We start from the raw sequence: 22,074 nt of genomic DNA on the forward strand, positions 1-22,074 counted from the left end.
ATAACTTTTGTAGCCGGAGTCGGTACAAATTTTCAGAGTATTGACTCTGACTCCACCGAAAATGGCACCAACTCCACGACTGCGAAGCCCTGGTTGCATGGACGTTTTATTATTTTTGCTGGGATAACTTATGAGATAGAGGATATAAACAAAAAGTCCTACACCGTATCCAGCAATGATATAAGCAGGAATTACTCTTTTGTCAATCCTCAATTCTAATCAAAGCCCTACACGGACATATACTTATGATTAGTGATAAAAATCCGGTGTACTTTTTAGCTGTGAGCAGCCCTGAGAGGGTTGGAAAGGAGGTAGACACAAATCCCACTTCGTATATAGGAAGATCATATCAAATCCGTGTCCAACGAGGGCTTACACTTGAAGTTCCCTAAAAACCCTAAGTGTTACTCTTCGTCGTTCACGAGCGCACTCACTCATGATTACTTTATATTAGGATGTTCTCTACTGAATAATTAATTAAATAATAATGAAAACAGCATTGGAAATTAAAAAAAAAAAAAACACTGTTCAAATTACAACTATAAAAAAGCTTAGTCATATTTTTTAAAACTCTACTGATCTCTTTATAGTCTACAGTGGTCCTTCCGTACTAATACGTTTTACTTTTCAAAATAGGGAATAAAAATTAATAAGACTCTGAGGAGGTGGATACTAAATAAATTTATTAAAATTTACAATTGCCAGGATTTTGAGCTTTTCTATAACTTTTAACATAAGTTTTTACAATTTTCCCTTTTCCTTTTGAAAAAACTCCTTGCTTTGTGATATATTCAGAGATGGAAACTCTTACTCAATAGTTGGACTCGATTTGCACTTAAGTCAACTTATCAAACTGCGAGTTCCGACTCGACTTGGGCTCGAAGGGAACAGAGTTGCGACTCTAATTGAATTAATAATAAAAAAGGACTCCTACACCAATTGATGGCTTTACATATTAAATCAAAATATATTTTGACGACTACCATAATTTATTGATAAGGATATACTATAATAAAATAGATGTGAATTTCAATCGATCTTTTCATAAAATAATCATATAATTTAGTACTTAAATAGTAGTTGTGCAGGTTTACAAATATTATACAAAGGAAGACATAAAAACGACAAAATCACTCATGTTGTAGAGTTGTAAAAGAGAGTACAGCTGTAAAGTACCGGCTTGCAACGAAAATTAACAAAAACAAACAAACACAATTATAGTAGAATGTAAATAGCGGACTATACACAGAGTATTGATTGAAACAAATACACACTTTTATTCACGGTCAAATAAGCCCTTCAACTGAATAGTCCTTGAAGATGATACATCTTTCCAAAGATTCATTCACGTAGTTCACTTTGCACGAGTAGGTATATCATAGACAGTCGAACGAAAAGTCACATCATTAGTTAGTTAACAAATTTGAGAGTGAGATATTTATAAAACAGAGAGGGGTCTCTTTCTACTTTCATTTAACGTAGCAATTTCTTCAGTAACTGCCTCTTGAGGGATTTTAGTAATGGACTCGGATATTATGGCTTCTTGAATATTGGACGTGCTTGGAGCTTGAGAGATGGTGATACTAACGGAGTCATTATTTCTATTACGACGTCTTATACTACGGGAATAACTCGTTTCCCTCATTGATGCCGAACGCATTGGAGTGTAAGCTGATCTCTCCCCCCTATTTCTTACATAGAATGAAGCGGATGGATTAAGAGTTGTGAGACGGGAGGAGGCCTCTTTCTCCAAATCCTTTTCTCTTTCCTGTTCCTTGACCTGTATGAAAATAAAAAAGTCAATGATAAATCGAAATTAATAAAGTTCTTAGAGTTAATCAAATCAAACCTAATGACGAAACGATGACCAACGTGATCAATTATTATTCAAATTCAATTGGCTACAATAATACTTTTGTGTCCGGTAGATGGCATGAGTTACTCTAAAACTACGTCCATGAATACACCGTTTTAATGGTGTATGAGCCTTGTATACTTATATTAGTTTGTAAACAAAAGCAACAGAGAGTTGCACCGTCTTACGGTAAAATAGTACAACTGCCAAAATGGGTACAAGGAAAACTGCCCTGGGGATAACTACGAGTGAAATATTATTTATGACAAATATCTAAAGATATTTGTTTGTTCCATACCACAATGGAGTACCTTCAAGTGTGAGGATTATTATTGCAATACAATTTCTTTGCATTTTTTAAAATTTAATCCAATTTTCTAAGAAATGGATCTAGAGGATTGTTTAGGAGAGGGGAATCAATAGCTTAGGGTCTCTTAATATATGGTTGAATACCGTCAGTCCTCGGATTGGCCCGGGGATAGTTAGAGGGGTTCCTTGAATGTATTGGACACTACCCCCGGGAAACTGGCCAATCCGAGGGCGGAGAGTATTCAACCATATTTTAAGAGGCCCTAAGCTATTTATTCCCCCTCCTCCCCGTATATTGCAATAATATTACTCACACTTGAAGGTACTCGTTTGAGGAATGGAACAAACAAATATGATTAGACATTTGACATAAATATTATTCAGCGAATTTATAAGTTGTTATTATTCATTATGAAGTTGGAACAAAATACGGGCAATTTTCCTAACTGAGAATTTATTCCAGGGCAGTTTTCCGTGCACGGCAAGAATGATAGTATTATTTAATAAAGATTATATGTGTATGTAACTCACATACATGGGGTGCTGTGAAAATTATTATCAGGATGCATCACTTTTTTTAAACAATTAGTTTACAACCTACAGACTGCCACATCACCTTACGGATGGTTTTTAGTTTACTCATGCCCCTATTCAATGAACAAATTTCATTCTGCAAAGTGAAGAATAAATTGCATATATTACGAGGGAAATTGATACAGCGACATTTTGCGTGGGAAAAAGTTTTATCGTCGTCAAGGAAATTTCATCAAAGCGCGTTTCCTCACTTTGTTATATAGCTTTGATTCAGACCTACCTTGATTTGAGCTTCCAAGACCTCTTGTCCAATGTTTGCTCGTTTGGTTTTTTCTTGAACAACTCTAAGTTGATTGTCTAATCGTTTCCTCTCTCTTTCCATTTCTTCTACTCGCTTTTGAGCCTCTATATAATCATAGGATAAAAATATCAGTCATTTAAAAATAAATAAATTATGCAACACTATACCATTTAGTTGATTTTCCTTGTCTTGTTGCATTTTCTCAAACTCTGATCTCTTCTTACGCTCTTCTTCCAACATATTTTTTTGTTCTTCCTGCAACTTCTCCAAGAAATCCCTTCTTTCCCACTCCTCGTTGAGAATCCGAGCTTGAAGTCTTCTGACAGTTTCCTCGTCCTTCTTGGCTTGGCGTTCTTCATCCAGGAGAGACTCAAGCTGTGTTCTAATCTTTTCTAACTCTGCTGTTTTTTCACTTTCAAGAGCACATTGCTCCATTAAAGTCTCTGCTTGAACCTCAGCATTGATTCGGGCCTGTTAAATCAAAACAACCTCTCAAGTACGTAATGAAAAAGTTGAAAATGAATCGAACCTGTTTTTCGAGTTCTAGTTGAGCTCTGGTTTCTTCCATTGTATCAGTCTGTTTGAGCAATTCTACATCCAACTTTTCCTTTTCTTCCTGACGCATCAGACGTCTGGTCTCAGCCAGTCGTCTCTGGTAGCGAATGGGATGACCAGATTGATTGATTGAAGTCTTAAGTGAGCTTACCCATTGTAATCGAGTTCTGTTGAAAGTATTAATGACAACCATAATTTTCTAGATGACCTCATCAAATGGATAAATATCTACCTATGATCCGGAGCTTGAAAAATGTAGTTTTTTTCTTGAGCAAAAAGCTGAAATTTACTATGACTTTTGGAGCCGGGAGACTTGATTGGTATACGATTAGATACATCCTCAAGAACTTCCACCCTGCACTGTCCATCAACGACTATATCACCACGTTTCTCTCTTTGTGAAGTTCCATTATAAAACGAAAGCAGATTCGGTTGAAGAACAAAAAAGTGTTCTCGATATGCTGGAAGGAAATCCATTTTCTTACCCAAATGTCCCTAACAAATAGTTAATTATTTATGTAAGTTAATTAATCTTCCCATCAAATTTTTCTTTACAAAACACCTTTTTTACGACATCAAGAACAAAAAAATCATGGATGTCCCGGACAGCTTCAATTAGACCTCCTTTATCTGTGTCCTTGGTATATTTACTCTCAAGAACAGTAAGGAAAATTCCAAATTTGAAAGCTGGTATGACAGATGCAATGGAGTCAAATTCCTCTGCATTCCAGTCTTGACCTCTTCCAAGAGTATTCATAAATTGAAAAACTACATTCTCAACTTCTTCAGCAGCCATTATAACCTGCCATGTCAAAAAGAAGAATAAAGGCAATGGACAATATATTTGTATGTGTAGGGTCGATTAGATAAATAGTGACTTATTTTAAACCTAATTAAACTATAATTTAGAGGAAGTAGAAAAATTTATTTTCTTGGAAGGATGAGATTAGGTGTTTGAAAGGATCCCATATCAAATAAACAATATGTAAAAGGATGAAAATAACACTAGGAAGTCTCAGAAGCTAAGATGTGAAAACAAAAGGACACTTTATCTTTGTTACTGACCTAAAATAGTCCATCATATCAGTTCCTGGAATCCTATCAGTACCCTGGCTAAACAAACCACCTATAATTGGACAACTTCTTCTCCAAAACCATCAATTTGGATTTAAAGATGAAGTCTTACAAACGCCACATCCTTACCTAAAATATCTTAGTCACCCAGAGTCATAAATAGTTAAAAATTGTTCGACAAATCGTATTTAAAGTTGAAAATACAAACTGTCTATATGGTAATAACTAAACCATAAAATGAATTAGTAACCCCAACAATTTGAAGAATGTTTGGGTGAAGAACAGCTTAGCTGTCATGACGTTGTATTAGAACAGCTGCGAGTCGCTATTAGAGGAACGGAATGCACACAAATCCCATTTCCATGAGAAATGTACCCATGTCGATCCTCAAATCTAGTCCAAGTTCCCCAAGAACAGCATACTAGGGGATTCCGCAGGGGATGGGATGGAAGGCCCGAGCCCCCCAAAACTAAGGAATTTTTGCTTTTTACAAGAAAACATGTTTTTCAAAACATTTATTTCATTTTTCATGCTTTTTTTTCCAAAAAAAATAATCCTACAAATATTTTTTCCAAAAAAATTAATTTTCTGTGAAAAGCTATGGGTTTTTGAAATTTTTCTCCAAAAAATTTAATATTTGAATTTTTTTGCAAAAATGCAATTTTTTGAAATTTAATTTTCTGAGAATAGCTATGATTTTTTGAAAAAATTAAGCAATTAAAATTTAACTTTTGAAATTTTTTTCCAAGAAATAAAATTTTTTGTTAAAAGTTATGGACTTTTGAAATTTTTACTTTTGGAAAAGAGCTATAGATTTTTTTTAATTGAAAAAAAACAAAACAAAAAAAACTTGAATATTTGTAACTTAATTTTAAATTTCTTTATGAAAAGCTTTAGATTTCTGAAATTTTTTTTTACAAAAAATTTAATTTTTTGTGAATAACTGTAGATTTTTTTTTCTAAAACATTTAATTTTAAAATGTTTTTGAAAAAATTGGAAAAAATAAAAAAATAAATATAATAGAAATATAGATTCCAGTCTTCATTATGACCCTGAGCGTCACATTGAAAGCCTTTAATTCTCCCGCAGAGATGCCTTCTTTAGACGTTGTTTTAAATACATGTTCAAAATATTTTGAACTTATCTAATCGACCCTCTAGAATATAAACCCCCTCACCTCAACATGTCCCTTGTCATTCTCCACCATTTCGCCCAACATACAAAAAATTCTGTAGAGCTGATATACACAATGATCTGGAAAGATGATGAATTCTCCCTCACGCTTGATAAAGTTAAGGGAACACCATTCCCAACAGACATTATCCGTTTTGGACTCATAGGAATGCTGTTCATTCACAGGGATTTCATCAGGTAAATTGGAAAATACCTATAGTTAAAAGTATGTACAATTAAGGATGAGGACTGAATGTGTGTGGACTTTACAATACATTATATTGTGGGTATTAAAATTAATACTCAGTATTACATGCAATGCTCAAGTCTATATATGTATGAAGAAGGCCTCTTTTTTTATGCAGAGGAGTTGCTTAATTATTCATACATAGATACATATAAATATGAATGAGTCAGATAGGTATATTTTTTAGTCATCGAATAGGGGATCAAACTTGTAGGAGGAGAAGGAACCTTAGTGACAGTAATAATCACTTTCTATCAAATTTGATCATCTCGTCAATACTCAGTCATAAGGATGTAGGAATGAGGACTACACGCATGCATAAATACAGTTTTATAGTCCAAAATGAAAATAAGTATAATTAAAAAGACTCAAAGACAGTAGTGCATAGTAGAGGTGGGATTTGGCATTGCCTTGAAAGGGCCGGGAAGATAAAGAAATTGCTATATACGAAAAAAAAAAAAAAGAAGATATTGTCATAAAAATGTATCTTCTTTAAAGTAAGTCAATCATTTCGATTCAGGGTCTCTAATTACGTCGATAGCTTTATTGTGTCACAGAACCTTTCATACAAAAAGAAACAAAAAAAGGCCCATAATCATTTGGTAGTTAGCCAAATAAATCAATCACACCAACTGCTATTTATTTCTAAGGTACTCCCAGACTATCATAGTCATTTAATTTCTTCATATTTTTAAAAAATTAATGACATAATAAATATATATTTCATAATATTCAAATCCTATAGTATTTTATTCGGTATTGTATTATAATATTGTTTTTTTTTTTAAATAACAATACATTGTATTTAGATATCATAGGCAAAATTTATCATAGAAATAATGAGATGGCCAATATATATATATATACGACGTGAGATCAACAAGGAATTGTATTTATGTCCTTTTGGAAACTAAACATACATATGTATTTATAACTTATCAAGTTTCGTTTATCAATCAAAACGAATAAATTATTGAGACAGAATGTTTTTTAATAGGTACAATTTAGACAAATAAAATTTTTGAAGAGTGATGAAAGAAAAATGTGACTCCTACAATTTTTGTTTCTATAAAGTTGACGGTTAAATATTTTGTTGTAATAGGGAAAATTTGAACAAGTTGACAAAAAAAAAAAAAAAAATGAAAATAGAAAATTGTTCCTTTCAAAATTGTGATAAAAAAATAAGTGACAAAAAACATTTTCCTTTCAAGAAATTTGACAAAAAACTTTTAGATATGACAGATTTTCAAATCAAAACGCGTTGATGAAGGAACCAATTTTGATCGGGATATATTTGATGGTTGATTTTTGTAAATATGAATTAAATGTAAAATATCAACGGATATCTAATTCCGCAGTTTTTTATTTGGGTAAATAATATATACTCACTTCTTTACAAAGATAATAGCGATACTGCTCAAAATTGAGGGCATCTGTGCTTCGATAATCGTCTAAACCCAAGTCTGCTGAGTTGATATCCAATATATCACCGATTTGAGACGTTAAAGTCTGTAATAAAAAGATTTCATTAGTATTTATATTAATTATGTGTAGATTTTTATCATATTATTATGAAATATCAGATACAAGCGAAGTTTAGTTGATCCTTTACAATAATTATACTCAAAGTTCGGAACAAAACAGATAGAGCGTCCTAAAATGCATCATAATTGATGATGACGTCATCTTAGAGTGTCATAGTTTATATTTTTACTACATAAAATGAACAAACTTCCAATAACCCTTCAGGAAGCTTCCTCAAAAGGCTTTAAGAATAAAAACAACAGAATTAACATCTCCATTGAATACTCCTTGATCCCAACGAAAAACACAAAGTAATAGGTATTAAAAATCTCTATAAAATGGCTAGATCTGTATAATTTTAATACTTAATATATTTTTTACAATAAAGAAATAAGATTGTATAACGACTAGTATTGGATCCGTCCAAGGACTGATTCTCATTTGAGTATTTTTGGTCTCGGTACGATCTTTTTTATCATAAAACATTCCTAGCTATCTTTTTGTTTTCTTCACTCCTGGCTAGGCTGGAAGAGTATAAACATAAAGAAAATGATGAAAGAAAGCTTCAGGTATCTTCCCTCTTTGAAAGAGGTTATTTTGAAGAGCTGAGAGACCGTAGTCAGTAAATGCGTCATTTCTGCAATTGTTGTTAACATAAAAGACCGATAAGGTCATGCCCTAGGACTGTTCAGAAGGAAGTCTTTATAGTTTTTTTAAACCGGTTCAACAATAATAACGATGTAACAGTATTATTGCATTGTCTGCCCTTATTTAGGACAGAGTCTCAGTCTAGTCCGGTCCCTGTCCCGGTTTACCTTTAAAGAACATAAACCCTATCCTTCGTTCCGTCGTTGAATGAGTTATTCCTTATTTTAATTGTTCAGTTCTAACAGAATAAATTAAACAACAAATTAACTATATAATATGTTCGTATTATAATGAGAAAAATAATGTTTTTTTGCAAGATATGTGCAATAATCTACATACATATTTCATATCTTATTTGCTTTAATAAACTATAGACATTTTTTAAGAAAAAATCCGACAGTTAAGGACCGGTCCAGAGAACAGACATGAGAGGTCCTAAGACTTGAGCGGAGTAGACCGAATAAATAAGGTTCGACACTACACTAAATAATAAAACTAGAGTGCATTAAAGGTATACAATTTTGATAGACTAATGTTTAAGTCAATTTATTTATTTATTGTCCCCATTTTGAGAATCAATAGGTCCCCATTTTCCTTACTATTGATAAAAAGTAGGGGTTTTTAATCTTAGGGTTCTTATTAGTTTAACCATAGTCAAAATGTCTGACATCAACATTGCTGACGTCACATGAAAGTTCTATATGTGTATGCTGTAGTAATAGATTAATTGCATTCATATTTCAATATGAATAACCATTTTTTTTTACTATAAATTAACCAATTAATGAAATATATGTATTTAATATATTATATTCCTATGCACTTAATTGTTTTCATATTTGATGAACTTTCTGGTAAATTTACTCGAATAATATATTTATTTGATTAAAATAATCAATATTTTATTCACCTACAAATAGGTTGAGGTTGATAAATTCTTTGTTTTGAATGAGATATTTTTTTATTTTGTAAATTACAACTTTTTTTATAACAATTTTTTTTTGAAATGGGCAAAAACCATTATCTATTTACATAAAATTTATTTAAAAAAAAATAAATAATGAAATTTCAAATATTCATATCCAAATAAATCCAAATTTTTTAATTTTAAAAATTATTAATACAGAAATAAAAATTTTCGATAAAAATTTTTCAAATATTAAATTGTTTGAGGAAAAATTCCTAGTTATACACAAAAAATAAATTTTTTGGTAAAAAATTTGAAAAAAGACATTTTTCTGAGAAAAAATATGAAAAATTATAATTAAATTTTGTAGTAAAAAGTAAAAATTCTTTAATATTGAGAGAAGGGAAGGGCTACAGCCCCTTTAGCCAACCGCCTACGGAAGCTACTGTATCTACTCTTATTAACATCAAGACATAACTGAATACCTAAAATACCTCGTAGTGTCTATATTTGGATTTCCAAATAAAGAACAGTTGTTCAATCCATATCCGTTTTAAAGGTATTTGTAAAATTTTGAAATTAATAAATATAAGAATAAATATTGATCAACTCAGATTCTAGGTTATTTTTAAGAAAATATAATTTGTAGCAGATTCAGTCTATTTTCAACAATTTATCCCCCATAAAAAACCAAACATTTCATATATATATATATAAAGGTTATCGGGCAGTATATTTGAAGAGGGCATGTTAGGAGAAAAGAGGACGTTTGATCAATAGAATTGTATATTTGTTGACATGTTAACACTGACAAGTTGAAGAATATTTAGAAGGAGAGTAGCTTAGTTCTCATAACGTTTTATTGGATTAACTAAAAGCAGTTATGATAGGAAGCAAATATTCAAAAATTCCACTCTGCATATAGACATGAATTAATCCGAAATAATCCCTTAATTCTACTTTGATTTCAACAAGGATTTATACTTATAACCCATGATGCTCAACCGTTGCATTTTTTTAGTTCCCCCGTTTTTTTTTTGTTTTTTTTTAGTTGGAAGCCTCAAATGTTAATTTTCTTTTCCTAATCTGCTATCATGATGATTTAATTCATGAGGAGTGAATATATGATTGATATGTAAGAATCCAGATTGAAAATTTGCATGTGCTCATAAAAGACGGAAAGTAACTCGGATGATTTGTTACAGAGTTATAATTGTAAGTCACGGTTAGACTCAAGTAGAAGTGAGGATCGACATCCGCGTAATTGTTGCATATGACCTTTTCCTCTCGTCACAGCTGCTTGTATCTTATCTAATGAAATATCGTCATAGCTAATTTGTTATCCTCTAAAAGATTCTTCAAATTGTCAGAGTTACCATGTTGATTTAAAGCTTTCATTTTTTTTAACATGCACAAAAGGATCAGGGTTACTCTCAGTCCTTTATGAGTACACACAAATGATTAATATGTTTTTTGAATATAATAGAATGTAGTAGAAAAGAATGCTCACTCCTCAGAAATTAGATAATAATTACTACAGCTTAGGAAAAGAAAATTTACTCTTCAGGATGCCAACCAAAAAAGATAAAAGAACGGGCGTGCTAAAAAATTCACTCAATTTCCATCACTATTCATATGCACACTCACACTTAATTACTTCATACTAAGTCAGATCCGGTATATCTTCAAGATTTAAGAATAATAAAAACACCTTTGGAAAATGAACAAAAAATAAAAAACACAATTGTCAAATACAAAAAATTTCACACGAGAGTCAATCCATAGAAACTTATAACTATAATCAACAACCTCTTTGTATGTATTTTCTAGTGTTGTAAAAGTTGATGACTTCAGCTCTTTTTTAGTTGTGAATTGAATATCCCTAAAATTAAATCAGAAAACGTCCAACAGTTGGAGAGTAGATATAAGGCATAATTGGGGAGCATAGAATTTCAGGACTTTTTCCCTTCTCTTTTTGAAAGAGGAAAGGTTAAGAGATCCAACAAAGTGTTTCATTTGTTTGAAGATATAGGATATTTCAATGTATTCAAGTGTTAAAAAAGAAAAATTAGAATCCTCCTTCCTATGTACATAAATGAGGTGTAATAATATGACATTTCTACGTGCATATAGCGTATTTAAAACCCACTAGGCAAACCCCTTTTCAGTCTTTTCTCTGTGTACTACGCATTTCTTCATATGTTTGTAGATAAGGACGATTCAAGGACATTATTAATAAGAATTTAAATAATAACTATTAGAAAGAAACACTCATTATGAGTTCATGCATTTGTACATACGCTAATCCAAAACTATTAAGCAAAGTGACAACATGCACCTGTTTGAATGATGTGTAGAGTTGTAAATTCTAAGCATTAAAGGTATATTAACAAAAAATAGAGATACTAACCCTGACAATTTGAAGAATGTTTGGGATGGGAGAATCTCACCCATTAGGAAATTAACGCAATTACAACTTTACACATCTAATTACTCTGTAGCCTGATGTCAATCCTTAATTCTTCACATAATCCAACAAAAACCTACACTTAAAACTCTTCAACAAATCCTCCAAGGATAATTGACCTAATCAACTAGTCATAAGGAGTGTCAGAGCCACCTCTTAGCTGCTCCTTAACAACTTCCGAGTTAAAGAACTCTATCCAAACACCAAAAAAGTGTTGAAATGGCCATACCATACACAAAGTTGGGAGAGGGTTTTAAAATGGCCTTCTTCACAGTATTTCTCACAAAAAAAGAGAGAGTGGGAAATTTGGACATTAAAGGCCAGCAGGATACAGATGTCAAAGAATGACTCCTTGCAAGACCTCCATAACCTTCTAGAACTAAATAAATTATAAGGAAGATATACTCAAAGAAAAAGTTGAAACTCTTTAATTGATTCAATGTAATTTAAATATTTTCATCATTTAATTAAATAAAATTTTTGTATACAAAATTATTCTGGATTGGAACTGGATTTATTTTCTCTACTAATTATATATTTAGAATTAAAATAAATTAAATAATAAAATACAGCATCAACAGATATACAGGTTAAGGTTAATAAATAAAAGTATATGTTTCTAAGTATTCTCCAAATAAAACAGTATCGAAATTACTGCTTATTTATCTATTTAAAAGTGAACAAATAACTAGGTTAGAATGATTTAATGATTCAAATTTCTTCATATTTGAACTCTTCCTATCAAGGCCAGTACATATACATTCCCTTAATATATATGAATATCTATAAATTATATTAAAAAGCCAGCACTGGAAAATATAGACCAAAAAAAAAACACGAATTTTCTTTAATTTTCAAAGTGAAATTGTTGTAGCCCAGGGTTATCCTATTTTTGTTAATAAATTACATTTTTGAAATCTACATAAAAAAAAAAAAAAAAAAGTAAAAAACATTGCCGGTTTTTGATTTTCGAAAAAATGAAAAGTACGACCCACCTTACTGTGTAGTCATTTGTAGAGTAATTCATGCCATACTCAGCGCCACGAATGGAGAAAAAATCGTCTCGTAGCCAGAGCCAAAATAATATAAGGAGACAAGACACACCCATAAGTGAGAAACAGCAGCTGTACCAGGATAACTATTTAATCATCTCTACTATTCAAACTTTGACAGGCTAAGAGTCTTTTTTGCTGTACAATTTTCCTATAAGCAATATTGTAGAACACAAAATGAACTGTCGATTGCTAAGAAAACATTGTCCTAGACGCAACCATGAACACACACAATACAGGAAAATTGTAAAAAAAAGAATCTTGAGCTCTCAAAATTTGCATAAAGAAGATGAGTAAATAATAAAATTTTGCTCGGTAATAGTTTAAGTTTTAATTATTCAATTTGAAGTACTTTTTAACACATTTTTGTTTCATTATTAACTTCTGTTATCTGTTATACAGACTCAGTTTATCACTAAACATTAAGGATAACGACGAATACAACCGTAATTGAAGGAGATTTTAGTATCTGTATGTATTACTATAAATTAGGACAAAAAATGGTCACTGTTTGGTTGAAAATAATATTTCAGTTTATATAAGTCAAAATTTTGGATAAATATATCAAAAGTTGAATAATAATAATCAATTAAATAACTTATCAAATCCAATAATGAAAAAGGAACATTCTATGTACATGCAATTAAGATCTACTGCATATTGAGTCTAGGATATATGTATATCGGCATACATTGATAATAATATATTACTCTAAAACCATCAAGATGAATAAAGAAGTTTTACAAGTGCATGCCAAAAGGATATATATCTTAAAATTAGTGGTAGCAAGGTACTCTAGGAAACTGTACTTGATGTTAGGACAAGTTTTTCAAGGTATTCAAAATAATGTATAACATATAATCATAGCGGAATGGCTTGTGCCTTAAAAGTTACTCTCCCATTGTTTTCCAGTGATGTAGATATGACTATTTAACTCAAGGGGGGGGGGAGATTCTTGAAATTTAGGTACACATATCCTGCAGCAACATAAAAACAATCTAGGACAAAAATAATAAAAGTTTGAAATCCCAATTTAATTAATTATTTCATTGAGTCATACAGTCCAATATTTCATAGACATATTTGAGTTAATTATAGTATTAATATACAAAGTTACGGGACGATTTAAGATACCCAAGAATTTTTTGGTAGAGTTTGAAGCCTTGATTTGATTTAAAAAACTTGAATTTCCCCCAATATGGTCCCTTCAAATAAAATCTATCAAATGGTTAAATATAATCCACACTCAATTTTGTCAACAAGAATTATAGGTTATTTATGTCTTAATGGGTCGCATATTGAGTTTCAGGGAGGTGTGATGGAAATAAAAGAATAATGTACGATGAATTAAGCCTCTGTAAACGGCGCAAATTAAAGTGAATTATTATTAGCCAAATATCTTATAATTAAGTTATGATGAATTAGTAATTGGCACTTTTTAATTATATGGGAGGCGCTTCTTTTAAAAAGAAGAGTAGGCACAAGATAAGTATAATGTTGAGATCTGAGAGGACTGTATTACCAGATTTGCTTCATTTATTGACGTAGTAAATCTGGAGTGGGGAACATGGCAACAATAGTCCCGAGTGCCAAATGCATCCCTTTTAAGATCCATATGTATAATGGGGGTTGAAAGGATGACGTTCTGGTATCATTTGTGTATCAGGGGGCTTCAAAGGGGTGGGCCGGAGCGGTTGTAGCCCCCCCCCCATCATCCTTCGGGCAAATCATTCAGCAGAGCTAAAAATTTGCTATTTTATTTTTGTTTTTCAAAAAATTTAATTTCCTTGAATAGCTATAGACTTTAAAATTTTTTCCAAGAAATTTAATATTTTAAATTTTTTCCAAAAATTTAATTTTCTGTGAATAGGTATAGATTTTGAAATTTTCCAAAAAAAATTTAATATTTGAAGATAAATGTTTGAATTTTTTTCCAAAAAATTTTATATTTGAAGTTTAATTTTAAAAATTTTATTTCAAAAATTAAATTTTTCAAATTATTTTTCCAAAAAATTTAATTTTCTGTAAAAAGCTATAGATTTTGCATTTTTTTTCCAAAAAATTTCATATTTGAAGTTTGATTAAAAATTTATTTTACTAAAAAAATTAAATTTTTTATGAATAGCTATGTATTTTTCAAAAAAATTCCAAAACCAAGCACACTCCAAAATATAATCCTGTGGATGCCCTTGTCTACATATAAATTAAAGTGTTCTCCAATAATAGGTCCTATAGCTAAGGCTGTATATTGTAAGCATTTTCGACTTTGTAAAAAAATAAAACACTAAAATTTACCCCTGATAATTTCAGGTGATCCACTTCGGTATTAATGATGTTTCTTTAAAATTAAATACCAGAATGAAGTAAATGAACACCAACCCCACTCCGTATCTAGCATTGATATAAGCAGGAATTACTCTATTGTCCATTGTCAATTCTACTTAGAGTCAAACAGGGACTTACACATATAATTAGTGATGCAAATCGTGTGTTTTTGGAGATGGTAAAAATAAATAAACCGGAAAATTAATATTGTAACCCTAATAATTTGAATAATGTTTTGCAGGAGAGCAGCTTAGCTGTAATGCCCTTTCATTACATCAGCTGTCACAAGAGAAGAGAGAGATAAGGAAATATAGAAGGATATTGGCAGGAATTAATCCAATGCCGATCCTCGATTCTACTCTAAATCCAACAAGTAATAAAACAATTAAAAGCAGTTGGTATGATTGACTTATTTGACTAACTACCAAATGATTTTGGGACTTTTTCTGTTTCTCTTTGGAGGAAAGGCTGTGTGATACAATAAAGGTGGCAATGGTGCAGCGTTTTAATCACTTTTTAAAAGATGTCGCTATTCATATGACCTCACTCAGTTTTCTTACTTTTATAAACTGCGATGAAAATTCTATGTAGAGTGTAGAATGGGCATGTTAAAAGAAAAACAATTCAAAATCAACATTGACAATTTGTAGAATCTCTAGGAGGAGAGAAAGAATACTGCTCAGGACGTTTCATTAGATCAGCTACAATCAGCTGTGACAAGAGAGGAAGGAGAAAAGGAAATAAACATGGACGTTTGCTATAATTACTCTGATGTCGATCCCCAATTCTACTCTGAGCCTTACAAGGACTTACAACTAAAACTCTCCACCAAATCTTCAGGGATACGCTCAATTTTTTTTTTAACGAAGGTTCAATTAGGTTTTGAATATAATTGAATGTAAAAGGGAAGGAAGTTCATCACTCAGGAATTATAGGTTATAATAACCACAATTTATGAAAAGAAAATTCATTCTTCAGTCTACTAATTCCAAAAATAAGGGCACAGCTAAAAAATATAGATGACTTACATCATATAACACCAACAAAAGTCCTCATCGTTACTATCTGTCATAAAAGGGCACACACATTTTATATTAGAAAAATAACTTCTGTACAAAATAAAAAAAAGACTGGTCACTCTTCAAGTTGCTTACAACTTAAAAACTATAAGACTAAAAAATGGTTAAGATTTACAATTTTACTTATCCCTCTATAAGATCTACATACGAGATAATCAAACATACAAATTACTTCCTTGGAATGTGTTTATTCCGCCTTGGTTTTGGGATCAAAAAGTCAAATCCCCTCCAATTCTAGTATATATATCTATTTATTAATTATATTTTCGTGAGATAATATCTATGTATGCGCACCCTTGTTGATATAATAATCATTTCCAAATAATAATTATATTAGAAAGAACTCTCACATTAAGTGATGAATACTAGTATCTTAATAAATAGATAATATGAACCAGGGGCGTCCACAGGGGCTGGCAGGAAGGGCTGTAACCCCCCAAATTAAAATTTTTGGCTAATAACTGGAATATTTTTTTTTACAAAAAATTTAACATTTGATATTTTATTTAACTTTTCAAATTAAAAAAAAAAAATATTTTTTTTGTAAATAACTGTTTTTGAAATTTTTCTCCAATAAATTTAATATTTTAAAAGAATTTTCAAAAATTTTAACTTTTCAAATTATTTTTGAAAAATTCTAAGTTTTGATTTTTTTTCAAAAACATTTTGAAAAGAGATCCCTTGCTTCAGAAAAAAAAAAGAGATAATCCCCCCCCCCCAAGAAATATGAAGGAAACCCATATTTACTTCTCTTTGTGTCCTTGAACACATTCTTTCAGCCTGCCAATCCTTAAACGGGTTATATCTACTCATAATATCTTCCGTGATTCTTCCCTGCTCAAAAAGGGTTTGCGTTTGATCCTTACATACAAGTATGTATATATAAGCACCCTCCCAAATCACTAATAATATTATTAACCACATAATATATATTGTAGCGAGAGTACATCAGTAACAATTAACCAACCACACACAATGTCATCTCCCTCTAACGGCATATAAATTAATTAAACCCTATATTTAAATACACTTTTCATTGTTGACATTTGATTTAACCTTGCATATAGGTAGGATATGTTTGAAGGTCAAATCCATATCTTTTTCCTTTAGATTGCAAAGCAGAATCTCTTTACATTAATTGAGGAGCAAATCAAAGGATTTGCCATGTTGCAAAAAGAGTTCATAGTTTATTTATGTGTAATTTTGTTTTTTTGCACTTTTCTTTGTATACTAATTAAATATATGTATGTGAAATAACGCAGGTGTTATGTATAAGTTTTAACTTGTATGATCAAATTGTACAAGCTGGAGCTAAAAAAAAGAAGACCAAGTGAGAAGTAGTGTTTTAGTTTTAGGACAGGTCCTTAAGACTGTCAGTCCTTCGGACTAAAGGGCTTTAGGGAAAGAGAGGTTAAGGGAAAAATAAACGATTCAATCAAAAGACAAGGAAGACTATGTGCCAAACCTATAATATTGTGCTATTGTTGTGACGTAGTCGCCCCTATTCTTCTCTTTTCACTAGGGGGGAGACGACCTGTTCAAACTGGCTACATGTCTGTAGGAACATGTAGCAGCTTCTAATTTTTAGCCAATCCGAATTGAGAACTACTAGATCCTACCTTCCTTGCCTTGAGTATCCACTCTTTGTCTAGAGTCCTTTACTTCGGACTGTTATTACTAGAACTAATTAAACAAAGAACAAATAAACTTGACTGATGTCATCAAGGACCCAACTTTATAAGTTTTTAAGACTGATATTCAGGACTGAACCGGACAGGACTGTAGTACTCAGTCCTAAATAAGGAACACTATTGAGAAGTATAATTTTAAATGAAACATTTAGAGTATACTCAGTGTAAGGATAATGCAAAAATGGATCGTTTATATGGCACAGTGTGATTCAGAATTATTGTCCTATCAAAAAAAAAAAAAAAAAAAAAAAAAAAAAAAAAATTGCTCACAGATATTGGAAACATATGTATTAAAACTTTTAACAGCTGGTTTAATAAGGTCCAACGATTGACGAATATATCATTCAATGTTCTTGTTCTAAACTAATATTGTATCAGTCCTTATTTATTCGTCCAGTACACTCTTATGGCTAATTGGGAGGACTGTCCGTACTAGAACCCATCTAAAAAGTATAAATAAAGTTGAGTGACGTCATCAATGACTTAACTTGATCAGTTTTAGTTCTGAACTCGAGCAAAAAAAAGACTGTACTGGACGGAACTGTAGTTTTCACTCCTACATAAGGACTGACATAATCATACTATATGTAAACAACTTGTGAGAGACGCATAATCACAGACTTGCAGCTAGTACGCAAAAAGTATAACAGATATTTCGCCGACACGGCTTTGCAGCTACCATCAAGGAGTCCTTGCTGAGTATAAAAACTGCATTGACATCCTCATTGCAAAGTCAAGAAAGTTATAATTAGTAAAGAGGGAGTCCAAAAGTCCTCAAAATTGCCTTTACACTATTCTTGTACGTCATTTGCTGTATGGACTGGGGGCCCACACTGCTGTTGCGTTACTTCTAGAGATGTGTTACGAAATCTTTACCTAATGTCCTTAATTTAATGACGTTAAAGTAATTGAGACAATGGTAATAGTGTAATAATGATGACTAATACACTGTTAGTAATCTGCGGCACATTATGCTATTTATACATCAATGTAAATGTAATAGTTGGTAATTAGTTTTGTGTCCATCCGTATTTAGGACTGAAGACTGCAGTCCCAGGACTGGACTGGACCTAACAAATAAGGATCACATAAGGTTACACATCACTATTGGTCATCATTCAAACGAAGGATACTACGATGAGTAATGTAATAAAGCATAATGAGATGCAGAAGTTGTAACTTGCACAATCTGCTTATACAAGTTGCAACTTTGCTTATGTATGTGCTTGTGTGATATCCTTTTACAGATATTCCTCTCAACCTTGTCAAGAATGAAAGTACATCTATTTAAAGTCCATAGTAGGTAGACTAGGCATAGCAGAAGGTAGGGATTACTCAAGCACCATCAACCACCCAAAAATAATGAAATACCCTCTTTCCTCAATATTCACTTTTTGCTGCCTATTTTTGTATTCTTGTTATTATTTTTTTTTATTCTTTTCGAACGGGTTGTAGTATATAACTTCCTTGTCTTTATGAATCTTTTTTAAGCAAGGTTAGATCCTTCATGAGTCTTCCTTATATAAGTATATACGTAAATTATCCCAACCTCTCTCCTTGAAAAAAAAAAAAAAAAAATGAATCAAAGGAAATTATGTTGATTCTTCTTGGTTTGGTTCAAAGGTACATACATACATTGTACACCTGAGGGAATAATTATCATTTTGTGAATTGAGCTATTTGTACCGTTAATTTATCAACAATTGGAATAATATGTCGAGTGAAAGTTTGAATGAAATTAAAGTAAAATTTGTTAAATATTCTTCCTTTAATTTACGAGAAGGGGAAAAAAAACAAAAGGATTTGACTTTGGGAAGTAGAGAAAAGGAAAAAGATAGGCCCAATAATCCTTTCGTATAGTTTTTCTTCTTTTCAAGACTAATTCTTCTTAAATTACACAATACTACTTTTATTTAGGAGAAGAATAAAAGACAAGTGATGCTCATCAAATTTCATGCCTTCCTCATTTTGTTCTCTCTCTCTCATACAAACATACATAATAATGGGCACTGACTAATGAGTCTAGAAAAGTGGGACGTTATAATGAATGTTTGGTTGTTTTTCCTACCTTGAGTTTGGATTTAGGTGCTGTTCCATCGCCTTCAAGGGAGAGGAAGTCAAAGGCATGCCAAATAGAGTTTTCCACGGAGTCTAATAATTGATTTTCTGACATTTTATCACTCATGTTTATTGGATTACTTTTTTGGGTTGGGGGGGGCTTCAATTCTCCGAGAAACTTAAGGAATAGACTACGCAACAGAATCAACAACTATCATCACACACAAATCCAAGACATAACTGGTTGTTAAAAGAAGTGATGGAAGCTGCTTCTAATGTTGTTAAATCGTTCTTCAAGAAGAAGGAAAAGGATTTCATGTCGCTCGCGTGCGTGGCACAAGTACGTAGAAGTTGTACGAGTGGGAATAGGATTTTACTCGGCCTCTTTCATGTACACATTATCATCTTATTTTGCTCATATTATGTATGATCTACGACTAAATACGTTCAAAATATATAAGAATTTGAAGAATAATAATAGTACCAAGGAAAACAAGATATACGTCATGGGAAGATAATATTTGACAGTTTCATTAGTAATTAAACCATATTCAATAGGGACTGTTTGATGTACAAAATTAGTCATTAGGGTGCCTTCTAATTAATCTAAATATAATAGGATCTAGGGGCGTCTGCAGGGGATGGACTGAATGGGCAGTAGCGCCACCCACCCCCTCCAAAAAAAAGGAAATTTGTGCAAATTACTAGAATACTAAATATTTTAAATTTAATTTTTTTAATAATTGAATTTTTAAAAAAAAAAACTAATTTTTTTTCAAAAAATTTAATATTTGAAATTGAATTTTTGATTTTTGCATTGCAAAAATAATTAATATTAAAATTTTTTCCAAAAATTGAAAATTTTTTCAGAATAACTATCTAGTTTGGAATTTCATTTTTTCAAAAAAAAATTATTTTCTGTGAATAGCTGTACATTTTTGAAATTTTTTTCCAAAAAATTTTATATTGAAATTTTTTACAAAAAAATTAATATTTGATTTTTTTTTACAAAAAAATTTAACTTTTTGTGAATAACTATGAATTTTTGTTTTTTGTTTTCAAAAAATAATTAATACGTCAATTGTTTGCCAAAATTTTATTTTTGTGAATAGCTGTGTATTTTTGAATTTTTTTTCCAAAAAATTTAATATTTGAAATTTTTTTCCAAAATTTAAAATTTTCTATCAATAACTACATATATTTGAAATTTCAAAAAAAATCCAAAAACAAAAATATATATATTTATATAATCCTGTAGACGCCCCTGGGATCTCAAATTTTGAACTCTACGTTCCCCGTAATTTCTTTTGATAAATACAAATTACTCCGTGGTATCATTTTCTTGTGATTGAAACTTAAGTTTGTGCTTGATTTGCTCACTTCATAATGTTGTTACTCATCATTATCGTGCTGTGCATCTGCAGACAAGTTGTGTCGGTTATTAATTATAGATGTACAAGAATAGCTACCCTCTATTCAATAAAAATATGACCGGATCTAAAATTTTAAACACTAAGAGGAAGTTCAGTTTCTCTCGAAAAATTATAATTCCTCCTTGGCATCATTTTTTAATGATATAAACTTTGCTTTGAGCTGTGATTTTTCACATATGTTCTCGTTTTAAATACTATTAAGCCTTGCTGCAATACTAGTGTCCTTTATCTGCAGACAAATCGTGCCAGACATTAAACAGTACCTATAAAATGTTTTCATGTGACGTCAGATAACAATAACCCCACTTTTTTTATTGATATTAACCCTTAAAGTCTTTTTGTTACACATATTAAATATAACAAAAAAAAAACACCTGCCTTTTTGTATAATATTCAACGAAAATGTGTTAAATTGCAAACTTTTTGTTTTTTAAATATGAAGTAACCCTGTTGTTATGATTTCGCATCTGCAATTACGTTATGTTAAGTAGTGAGCATTGATAAATAATGGTAGAAAGTGATAGTATGTATCCGTTTAATTGAAATTTAATTTAATTTAACGAAAAATATATATTTGAAATAATCTAATTAAGTCATAAACATATATTATACGAGTATATTAAATAACTTTATAGAAAATAAATAATAAATTAAACATAAACATATTAAACTTAACAAAGTTTAAACGAAATCACCAATTGGTATTTTAGATTGCAGGTATTTTAAATTTGTTTTTGGAGTTTTTTTTGTTTTTTTTTCACCTACCCCCTCGAAGCTACTGTTTGACAGAAACCCCTAATATCTAGGGATACTAATTCGTTGCATTCTTTAGGCACATTAT

The 22,074-nt window shown here is 31.0% G+C and overlaps 1 protein-coding gene across 1 annotated transcript; it reads right to left on the reverse strand.

The window, feature by feature from the left end:
• Positions 1-970: 970 nt before the first annotated feature.
• Positions 971-20,245, reverse strand: LOC121127613 (switch-associated protein 70). Its single transcript, XM_040723032.2, has 9 exons — positions 19,811-20,245; positions 7,439-7,558; positions 5,807-6,016; positions 4,117-4,356; positions 3,787-4,049; positions 3,529-3,721; positions 3,167-3,470; positions 2,979-3,103; positions 971-1,780 (listed from the first exon to the last, which is right to left on the reverse strand). Exons 1-9 carry the CDS (start codon positions 19,925-19,927, stop codon positions 1,439-1,441), a joined length of 1,914 nt encoding a protein of 637 aa, XP_040578966.1. The 5' UTR covers positions 19,928-20,245; the 3' UTR covers positions 971-1,438.
• Between the last annotated feature and the right edge of the window lie 1,829 nt (positions 20,246-22,074).

This window comes from Lepeophtheirus salmonis, chromosome 13 (genome assembly GCF_016086655.4).
Source record: "Lepeophtheirus salmonis chromosome 13, UVic_Lsal_1.4, whole genome shotgun sequence".
Classification (NCBI taxonomy): domain Eukaryota; kingdom Metazoa; phylum Arthropoda; class Copepoda; order Siphonostomatoida; family Caligidae; genus Lepeophtheirus; species Lepeophtheirus salmonis.

Bases quoted from the DNA above. Each gene is read 5' to 3' on its own strand.
- LOC121127613 (XM_040723032.2), bottom strand. From the start codon at position 19,927: ATGAGTGATAAAATGTCAGAAAATCAATTATTAGACTCCGTGGAAAAC. The intron at 7,559-19,810 runs GTAGGAAAAACA...TTTTTATTACAG, and splicing joins CACCTAAATCCAAACTCAAG to ACTTTAACGTCTCAAATCGG. The intron at 1,781-2,978 runs GTAGGTCTGAAT...ATTTTCATACAG, and splicing joins TCTTGGAAGCTCAAATCAAG to GTCAAGGAACAGGAAAGAGA.